This window comes from Cucurbita moschata, unplaced genomic scaffold (assembly GCF_002738365.1).
Source record: "Cucurbita moschata cultivar Rifu unplaced genomic scaffold, Cmos_1.0 Cmo_Scf00007, whole genome shotgun sequence".
Classification (NCBI taxonomy): domain Eukaryota; kingdom Viridiplantae; phylum Streptophyta; class Magnoliopsida; order Cucurbitales; family Cucurbitaceae; genus Cucurbita; species Cucurbita moschata.
The window spans coordinates 2525500-2536301 of NW_019268523.1; the positions used below are offsets into that span (position 1 = coordinate 2525500).

The following is a 10802-nucleotide window of genomic DNA, read 5'->3' on the forward strand; positions in this document are numbered from 1 at the left end:
TTTTTTTTTTTTTTTTTTTTTTTTTATAATTTTTATAAATTGTATTTTTTTCATACAATTTATTAAATTATTATCTTATAAACTTTATATGAAAGCTTTATGTGGAAAATAATAAATAATTAAAAACTTAAACAATCAAATAATGTAAATAAATAAAAAAAAAACTCTCCTTTTTTTTGAAATAAGAAAAATAATATTGAAAAATCAAAATTTAAATTTTATTTAGCGAATATTGTGTAAATGAACTAAAGCCCATTAAGGATGGAAAGGGCCCATTTACTTGTATTTATATGGGCCGAAAACCCAAGACTTTGATCCAGGTTTGTCTGGTGGGCCTGGGCTTATGGGTATTTGTTGAAATTCTCATAAATGTAGGGGCTAAAAAGAAATATGGACCTATATATACAATGTAAAATAAGGATTAAATTAATTAAAAAATAAATACACACAATAGTTATTATTATTTTAATTTCGGTTAAGTTGCTTGTGTTTATTTATGTTATATATATATATATATATATACATATATTTATTTTATTATTTATTCTCTAACAACCTTTTAAAATAATTTTGTAATTACAAATTTTACTTAAATATTTAAAAAAAAAAATAATTTGATGTTTTATCAAATAAAATTTTATTTTTATTTAATTTTTTTTTAAATAAGCGACCTACCCAACCCAAAAATTTTATGGTTAAGTTGTGTCGTTTTCATTATTTAATAATTTTTAGGGTTTATTAAATCATAATATAAATTGATTTTTAAAACTAGTTAAACAAAAAAAATTTAAAATTTATGGACTTATTAAAAACAAAATTAATTTTTACGGTTAAGTTTAAATTTAGACCTAACATCTTACTGTTTTTTATTTGACTAACAAACTTGTAACACTAAAGATCTTGTCGTCTAAAAAAATGATATTAAACACGTTGAGAGCTTGTTCTTTTACCGATAACCTAGTTTTATGGAGCACAACATTTGCACTCGCTCGAGACAGCTTGAAAATAAAAAAATCAATTCATACTACAACCGTGAATTCAAGTGTTTAAGAGCGAAAAAAAATGTTCGAAAGGAGCTGACAACACAATAGTTACATTATATCTTAAAAGTAGACGGTCAAAAAGATGTTATTTAAAGGAAAAACCGAACATTGACATTGTATGGTGATTGTGATTTGTCACGACGAGAATGAATTCCAAAATTTGGTACGGTCAAAATAAATAAAATATGATTAAGAAGATAATAATGGTGGGCATGATCCAAAATTTTTGTCTTCCTCTTGCTATTAAAGTGTGATTACTTTTTTACTAACAAAAAATTATAATTAATTAAACCCCCACCTCTTTGTGTTCTTCCAAAAGGGGACCAAATCCTCAATTAATTTGGTGGTGAGGATTTTGCTTCTCAATTTCCAAAGTAGTTTTAATCCAACTTGTTCATTTTCTTCTCGATTTGATCGTTTTTTTTAATATTTTCTATTCCAGTGCGTACGTAACGGGTCAAAACAAACAATATTTGCTCGTAGTAGACTTGAGTCATTACAAATAGTATCAGAGTTAGTCAGTGGATGGTGTAAGGTGTCACAATTGCACTTTTGATGGCAGCGGACTTGCGATTGTGCGACACTCACTTTCCAACGACAAGTGAGCTAAGCCAATTTGTTCTTGCGTCGCCTACGGCCAAGCGACGTATGCTCGAGCCTCTAGCCTCGTTTTTAGAAAACGAGGGCAGAGAGAGATTTTTGAAATAGACGTTATACAAGCAAACAAGAGAGAAATAACAACGGCTCACGGTATATAACCTTGGGTAGGGAGAAGTTAGACAACTATTTGTATCCCCTATAGTACATTCTCAGACATTTCATGTCTGATAAGCCTAGACATGATATTTCTGAAACGTTATACTTCCTAGAAATACAAAAGTAAAACACTAGAATATGAAAGAGATAAAGGGTTGGGCTTGTCATGGGCAACACGCCTTGGACGAGCATGACCGTGACACAAGGCACGGTTAGGAATAGGGCTAGACGCTCTCTACAGTAGACGTGTTTTAAAAACTGCGAAGCTAACGATGATACGTAACAGACAAAAACAAACAATATCTATTAGTTGTGTACTCAAGACTTTTTTTTTTTTTTTTGTGAGTAAAGTTTGAGAATCAAAACATGAACGTTTAAAAGTTTAGAGATTAAAACGAAATGAATATTAAAATTTTAAAATAAAGATATATTTATGTATAGTCGGGTGTTATTTTATGTTAGGCTTTTACGTAAACCGTTATCGGCCACTAATTTATATCCTTAGTCAAACATATTTATATTTAAAAGATTATAAAAATTTAACAATAAAGATGGGGAATAAGGGTATATGAAAAATTATTAAGGGACTAAAAAGCAATATTCTAAAGTATAAGGACCACCACGCAATGTTTGTATTAAAATTAAAACTTTATTTTAAAAAAATAAACGTAAAATGTGATTGGATAATTAAGCTTGATTCCATGAAATTATCCTTGGTTGTGTATAAATAATAATAAATAAAAAATGAATTTCTCTTAAAATTCGAGAAGTTGGAATGGTCAAATTAATTAAAATAATTAGGATTTGATTAATTAATTAATTAAAAGTAGAAAAACCATGTGAGCTGCATATTAATGGAATCTTTTAAAGATCTCAACGTGTGATTCAAGTAATTTCTATTTTTTTATTTTAATTATTTTTGTATATTATTAATTTGTTTTAGTTTATTCCGGGTAATTTTAAAAATTTTAAATTATTTTTAAAATTTTAAATCATCTAAAACTTAACCCAATTTAGATTGAGCTGGGTCGAGACTTTTCGAGTTGTTTGAGTTACTAGTCCAACCCAATTCAGATTAGGTTGATTCGGGTTGCGATTTTTTTTCGGTTTGCTCTGGTTACCAATCTAGCCGACACAAAATTTCATATTGGGTTGAGTCGGGTTGCAAAAATTTTTTGGGTTGCTTGGTTACCAATCCAACCGACACAAAATTTCATATTGGGTCGAGTCGGGTTGCAAAATTTTTTTGGATTTCTTGGTTACCAATCCAACCGACACAAAATTTCAGATTTGTCCAAAAGATTTCTCCAAACCAGTTCGTTTACGCTTCTGTTTTATTGTTCTAAACTTTTTTTTTGATCTGGTTGAGTTGAGTTACCAACTGTTTTTTAGTTGTTTGAGTTGCTAATCCAACTAACCCAAAATTTCAGATTGGTTCAAAAGATTTCTCTAAGGTCTAGTTATATATATATATATATATATAATTTATTATTATTTTAAGCCAAAAAAAAAGAAAAAGAAAAAAAGAAAACAGGATTTCTGCATTAATTTTGGGCCAAAACGGACTCGAACCACTGTCATGAGACAAATGTGAGGGGGAGAATTCTCCGTTACGGACTCCGTAATAAAAGTAAACATTTTTCTTGTGACTTGTGAACAAACTTCTTGTCAAATGACTAATCTACCCCTAAACCGTTACCACAAGCAAACTGACAAAATTCCCATAAATATATATATATATATATATATTTTAATTGTTTTTGTCTGAAAGGGTGAAATGGTAATTAAGGGAGGATGGAGTGAGAAAGAAGAAACTCGTCTTGAAATCTGAATATAAAATAAAAAATGTAATTAAAAAATAAATAAGTCAAAACTCTTTCCATTTATTTATCATTTTTCTATAAATTAAATGGTCTTTTGAAAATTTAAATTTAAATTTTTTATTTTATAATTTGAACACAATTTTGTTTTTTTTTTTTAATCAAACAATTTAATACTTATTTTTTATGGAAGAATTTATATATACCCGATCCGTCGCTGAGGACGCTTCTCCAGACTAGAATTCGAACGCCGAGGGTGCCCGATTCTCAAGCTGGGCTCTTCCCAATTCGCTTGCCGTTACTAAGAGAATCCTTGTAAGTGGTCCTCTTAAGTTCAATTACTATTGCGACACTGTCATCAGTAGAGTAAAACTAGTAAGATGTGGTTCGAGAACGAACTACGAAGGAAGTTAGAGGGTACGTGACTCTCGAGTAGAAACGACGTCTAAATGAAAACAATAATTAAAAGATTACGAGCCGTAAATCATTTTATTAATGGGGGTAAATAAAATTAATAACGGACATTTTGAAAAAATTAATATAAAATGAGAGATAAAAAACTTAGGAAATTTAACTTTATTTAAATACAGATAAAAACAAAAAAAATTCAGATGGAAGGCAATGCATGAACAGATTCCAAGTAACTTACCTTTTACATATACTTTATTAATATTTAATTATTTTAAATAAATAATTTTTTTTAGTATAATTTTAATTTTAATTTTATATTTTCCACTAGCTGTAATAAAAATAGTAATAAGTCATATTCTCATACATGTAATTAAATATTTTTATTTTTCGATATAATTTCTATTTAATCTTTATAATTAATTTTAATTAATTTCTAAACTAATATAAAAATATTTTTAAGTGGACCACCTAAAAATATATATTTTCAAAGTAGTTACAAAAGTGTTCTGGTTTAAAAATATTTATATCTGAAGTTATCTGAACCTCCTTAGTATCTTACTGTATTCATTATTAAGACTAATATGAAGTACGATCAATATTTTTCGACAAACCGAATAGGACGGTGGGGATGTGGGTTGGATTAAGTAAGTTCAGGTTTCAAACTCGGGTGGAGACTTTACGAACTAAATTCTCTCGAGAAGATCCTAATTAGGTCATTTAAAGTATTCAGTGAAGAAAATGAGATACGGTCAATATTTTTCGACAAACCTAAGAGGGATGGTCGGGATGTAGGTTGGATCAAGTAAATTCAGGTTTCAAACTCGGGCGGAGACTTCATGAACCAAACCCTCTCGAGAAGATTCTAATCAGGTCATTTAAAGTGTTAGGTCAAAAAAAAAAAAAAAAAAAAAAGAGTTACGATCAATATTTTTCGACAAATCTAAGAGAATGGTCGGGGATGTAGGTTGGACTAAGTAAATTCAGGTTTTAAACTCGGGCGAAGACTTTACGAACCAAACCCTCTCGAGAAGATTCTAATCAGGTCATTTAAAGTGTTAGGTAAAAATAAAAAAAAAAGAGTTACGATCAATATTTTTCGACAAATCTAAGAGGATGGTCGGGGATGTAGGTTGGACTAAGTAAATTCAGGTTTTAAACTCGGGCGAAGACTTTACGAACCAAACCCTCTCGAGAAGATTCTAATCAAGTCATTTAAAGTGTTAGGTAAAAAAAAAAAAAAAAGAGTTACGATCAATATTTTTCGACAAATCTAAGAGGATGGTCGGGGATGTAGGTTGGATTATGTAAATTCAGGTTTTAAACTCGGGCGAAGACTTTACGAACCAAACCCTCTCGAGAAGATCCTAATAAGGTCATTTAAAGTATTAGGTGAAAAAAACGAGCTACAGTAAGTATTTTTCCCGATGTAGGTTGGATTAAGTAAGTTCGGGTTTCAAACTTGGGCGGTTGTTTAAAAGGAGAAGTTTTAAATTCGATATCAGAGGGATCGAACCCGGGCTCAAGATGTCAAAGTTGCACCGAAAGAGACTAAAAAGGGAAGGGAATTTTAACCCTTGGAATTGAAAGGGATAAAATAAAAGGAATTTGAAAGCTAGAGAGAGAAAAGGCTGAGCTGAGCTGAGTTTGGGCGATTCGAACCGCGGCTTTAAATTCACCACCTCCAATACAAATCCCCATTTGTCAGTCCCACTCTCACTTTCTTCGCCATTTCAAGTCTTCTTCTTCTCCGCACGCCTTTACACCTCCATTCCGCCATGGACGCCCATTCCTCTTCCTTTTCAAGCTTTTCCGCCTACCTACGAGCCCTCTCTCTGATCCCTTCTCGTCTTTCACGCCGGGCCTTCTCTGTCTCCACCTCCTTCGATGAAATGACCAGTACACGGTATACTTCCGGTGTCCACATGCAGAGGACTCTCCGCTGGTTCGACCTCGTCGGGTTTGGCCTTGGGGGGATGATCGGTGCTGGTGTCTTCGTCACTACGGGTCCGGCTACTCAGGAAGCCGGTCCCGCCATTGTTCTCTCTTACGCCATTGCTGGCCTCTGTGCGCTCTTATCGGCTTTCTGCTACACCGAGTTTGCTGTTGATATGCCTGTTGCCGGTGGTGCTTTCAGTTACCTCCGCGTCACATTCGGTGTGTTTTTTTTTTCTTTATTCTCTCTCTCAATTTCCCAATGCATACGGTCAATTCGTTGGTTTCCGTGATTCTTCTAACTCGGCGGATATATTTGTTTTTTGTGCGCAGGGGAATTCGCTGCGTTTTTGACCGGTGCGAATCTGATAATGGACTATGTGATGTCCAACGCCGCCGTCGCGAGGAGTTTCACTCAATACCTAGGCGCCGCAATCGGTATCTCCTCCGCCAAATGGAAACTCCTCATCCCTGGACTCCCCAAGGGATTCGATCAAATCGATTTGGTCGCCGTCGCCGTTGTTCTAATCATCACAATCATCATCTGCTACAGGTCTGTAAGAAATCGAGAATCATGAATCGTGATTGAATTCGTTCTGAAATTAAATAGGGCTAGTTTTGTTTGTGGATGTTCTGTTTTTCAGTACAAAACAGAGCTCGGTGTTGAACATGACGCTGACGGCAATACACATTCTATTCATAGCTTTCGTGATTGTATTCGGATTCTGTAAAGGCGATTGGAAGAACTTCTCAGAACCAGGCGATCCGAAGGACGAATCCGGATTCTTCCCTCACGGAGCGGCTGGCGTTTTTAAGGGCGCATCTCTGGTTTACCTCAGCTACATCGGCTACGACGCCGTATCGACGATGGCGGAGGAGGTTCGGAATCCGGCGAAGGATATCCCAATCGGCGTCTCCGGCTCCGTCGTGCTCGTCACCGTCCTCTACTGCCTAATGGCGGCTTCAATGATCAAGCTCCTTCCCTACGATATGGTACAGTAAAACACACACACACACACAAATTCGTACGGCCTGATTTACAGTCAAAAGGAAACCGGTGTTGAATACATTGAATGAAATTTGTTTGTGTATGTGATGGCTACAGATTCAGGCGGAGGCGCCGTTTGCGGCGGCGTTTGCGAGGTGGAAGTGGGTGTCGAACGTGATCGGCGGTGGAGCAAGCTTCGGCATATTGACGTCCCTGTTGGTGGCTATGATGGGACAGGCTCGATACATGTGCGTCATCGGACGGTCCAGAGTGGTCCCCGCCTGGTTCGCCGAGGTCCATCCCAAAACCTCCACTCCTCTCAACGCCTCCGCCTTTCTTGGTAATTTATTTTATTCCCTTATTTATTTATTTTTTCTTACTCAACAATAAATGGGATAGAATTCTAACCCAACTTAGTTAAACACTTAACCCATTAAACGAGAGTATATGACTAAACCAATCGAACCATGCTCTAATCAACGAGCTTCTTAATTATCAGTATATGTCATTAATTTCAATTGTTACATGCTGAACTATTGTTGAGCTAAGCTCGTAACAAATTTGGAGCTAAAATTTTATATATGAATGTTTTAAGTTGAACAACTGTTGTTGAGGTGTTGTTTTGTTGGTATGTGTTCTTAATTCATCCGTTACATAGCTTTTTAATTAATGTAAAGAAATACTCTTAATAAGAGTTTGGGAAATGGATGTTGAAGGGGGCCTTGAGAATCTGCTGTTCCAAATGGGAGTGTTTGGATAGGGGGAAAAGAAATCTTTTGGGGCCATGGTTTTGGTGGAAGGAGAAGAAGACCCTTTTTCTGGCTCCCCCTTTATTTCCTCCTTGAAAAAAGTTTATTTGATTTATTATGATAATAATTTGAAAAGAAAAACAGTGGGACCCCTCTAGTTGTAGCATGACATCATTGGGAAAACCCCAAGATAGAGAAAGGAAGAAGTAGTGTTAGTTTGTGATTCATAATGGTTTAGGGAATAATAAGATATTGTTAAGACGGTGGAGAGAGCTTAAGCTTTTATGGGATAGGAACACTTTTGTCTTGGCTTCACCCTCATTTTCTGTGTTTTCAAGAGAAAAGCAAAGGAATTTATATATAACACTTGGGGGTCCTGTTGTTTCAACCCCATAGAAAATGAAAGAAAGAGATTTCTTCAACTGTTTTTCTTGCACTTTTCTTGTGTTTGGTTCCAAAAGGAAGAAAAAAGAAGAACTATGTGGGTCCCTATCCTCACTTTCTTGCCTACATCTCTTAACTAGTGTTTAGCTTTCTTGATCCCTTTCGCTTTTAACCATGGTTAACTTCTCGGGCATGTCCCTGCATTGCGTTGAGTTGCATCGAGTGCGTGTTGTTTAACCAGTGTTTAGCTTTCTTAATCCCTTCCACTTTTAACCATGGTTAACTTCCCGGGGATGTCCCTACGTCGTGTTGTGTTGTGCTGTGTTGAGTTGGGTCGAATGCGTCAATATGTGAGATCCTATATCAATTGGAGAGAGGAACGAGTGCTAGCTAGGATGCTGGACCTTGAAGTGGGAGAGAGATTGTGAGATCCCACATCGATTGGAGAGGGGAACGAAACATTGTTTATGGGTGTGGAAATCTCTCCCTAGCATATGTGTTTTAAAAACCTTGAGGGAAAGCCTAAAAAAGACAATATTTGCCAGAGGTGGACTTAGGCCGTTGTATAGTTTGTTTCCGTTTGATTTATGTTGTGCTTATCACAGGACGAGCGTTTCACATGTCCTGTTCTTGTGTTTTGTTTGTGTTCATCATATAGCTTGATCAACTGATGTAAATGGTAAGAGATGGTTGGTGTAGATTAGCCCAACTCAACTACCAGATAAATCTCTTAGGTTTGAGTCAGTTTTGAAAATGACCTATAAGCAATACCATATTTTGAAAGAATCATATCCTTCTATTAGTTTCTGAGATCACTTTATCTCTTTCTAATTATTGGGACTCTGCACAAATTGTTGTTTGTTTTGTGTTGTTTTACATCAACTTTGTTGGTTTGATTCAGGGGTCTTCACGGCCGCAATCGCCCTTTTCGCTGACCTCGACGTTCTACTCAACTTCGTATGCATTGGTACACTCTTCGTCTTCTACATGGTTGCCAACGCTGTCATTTACCGACGTTACGTCGTGATAGGAAGCACAAATCCACGACCAACACTATCCTTCCTCTGCTCATTCTCACTCACTGCCATCATATTCACTCTCATATGGCACTTCGCAACTCCAGGGAAGGCCAAAACCGCCTTACTCAGCATCACTGCTATCGTCGCCATCGCTATCTCACTCATCTTCCATTGTGTCACACCTCAAGCATGGAAGCCCCAACACTGGGGCGTTCCCTTAATGCCATGGATACCCTGTGCATCAATCTTCCTAAACATATTCTTGCTAGGGTCCCTCGACGGTACATCCTACATACGATTCGTGTTCTTTTCAATCCTCACCATGCTCATATACGTGCTATACAGCGTTCATTCAAGCTCCGATGCAGAAGAAGACGGCTCCCTACGCGTAAAGAACGGGGAGATTCCGGAATTAGAAAACAGCTTCAAGGTATAGAAAATGTAGATGGATTTAAGTTTATGTGGGCAGTGTTTCTTTTTGTTTACACAAATTGAAACCAAGTTGTATGAAAGGTAAAGAGGAAAAGAATGAGGAAGTTTTGCAAAAGTGGAAATCAAAGCTGTAAATATAAAGGTTGGATTGTTTGTGGAGTCCCATTTGATGAATTGAGTAAGAAAAAAGAAGCAGAAACCAAGCAAAGTGGGTGGGGGGAGGGAGTTTGTTTATACAATTGAGTATCCATCCACAGGCTTCACGTTGGTTGGGGACTTTTCACAAACACTAAGAAGGGTATGCCTATTTTTATGTAAAGGGAAGAAAGTGGACCCATTTCTTCTATTCTAATCTTTTCTTTCTCTTTTTGGTTAAATTATCATTTTTTTATAGCAAATATGGCTTCAAAATTCATAGTCTTTTTGATTTGGCCTATGATTTGGTCTAACATTATAAGAATGATCGTGTGTGAATATCGTTGAATTGTATTTGATTATATTGGATTTGAGGTAGGTGGAACGTAACTATCCAAGCCCGCCGCCAGTAGGGTTTTTCCTTTTGGGTTTTCTCTCAAGATTTTAAAACGCGTATGCGAAGGAGAGTTTTCCACACCCTTGTAAAAAAATATTTCGTTCTCTTCTCCAACCGACATGAGATCTTACCGTCCACCTCCTTTGGGGCCAACATCCTCGTTGGTACACCGCTACCCAGTAGTGTCATCGTTGGCACATCAACCAATTGTGTCTGGCTTTAATACCATTTATAACAGCTCAGACCTAGTGTCATCACTGGCACATCATCTAGTAGTGTCTAGCTCTAATACCATTAGTAACAGCTCAAATATTATTTGTAACCGCCGCTATTGTCTGGCTCTAATACTATTTGTAACAGACCCTAATACCATTTGTAACAACTCAAACCCACCGCTCCCAGACACTGTTATCTTTAGACTTTTCCTTTTCGGTTTCCCCTCAAGGTTTTAAAACGTGTCTAACAAAGAAATTTCTACACCCTTATAAGAAATGCTTCGTTCCACTCTCCAACCAATATAGTATCTCCCATCTTCACTCTTAGAAGCGTCAAGGTCATGTCATAAGAGATGCACGAAAATCCTCTTATTTCGTTAAAAATAGTTAACTCGTGTACAACCTAGTTCGAACACCTACCGATATTTCTAATAACAACATATACGATTCGAAACAAGGACGACTAAAGTCAAATTAAAAAAATCGACACCAATACCCAAAAAAAAAAAAAAAAAAAAAAA

At 35.9% G+C, this 10802-nt stretch overlaps 1 protein-coding gene across 1 annotated transcript; it reads left to right on the forward strand.

The window, feature by feature from the left end:
• The first annotated feature begins 5586 nt into the window (after nt 1–5586).
• On the forward strand, nt 5587–9911 carry LOC111445536 (cationic amino acid transporter 6, chloroplastic-like). Its single transcript, XM_023083978.1, has 5 exons — nt 5587–6184; nt 6296–6515; nt 6607–6955; nt 7068–7290; nt 8985–9911. Exons 1-5 carry the CDS (start codon nt 5806–5808, stop codon nt 9536–9538), a joined length of 1725 nt encoding a protein of 574 aa, XP_022939746.1. The 5' UTR covers nt 5587–5805; the 3' UTR covers nt 9539–9911.
• The last annotated feature ends 891 nt before the right edge of the window (nt 9912–10802 follow it).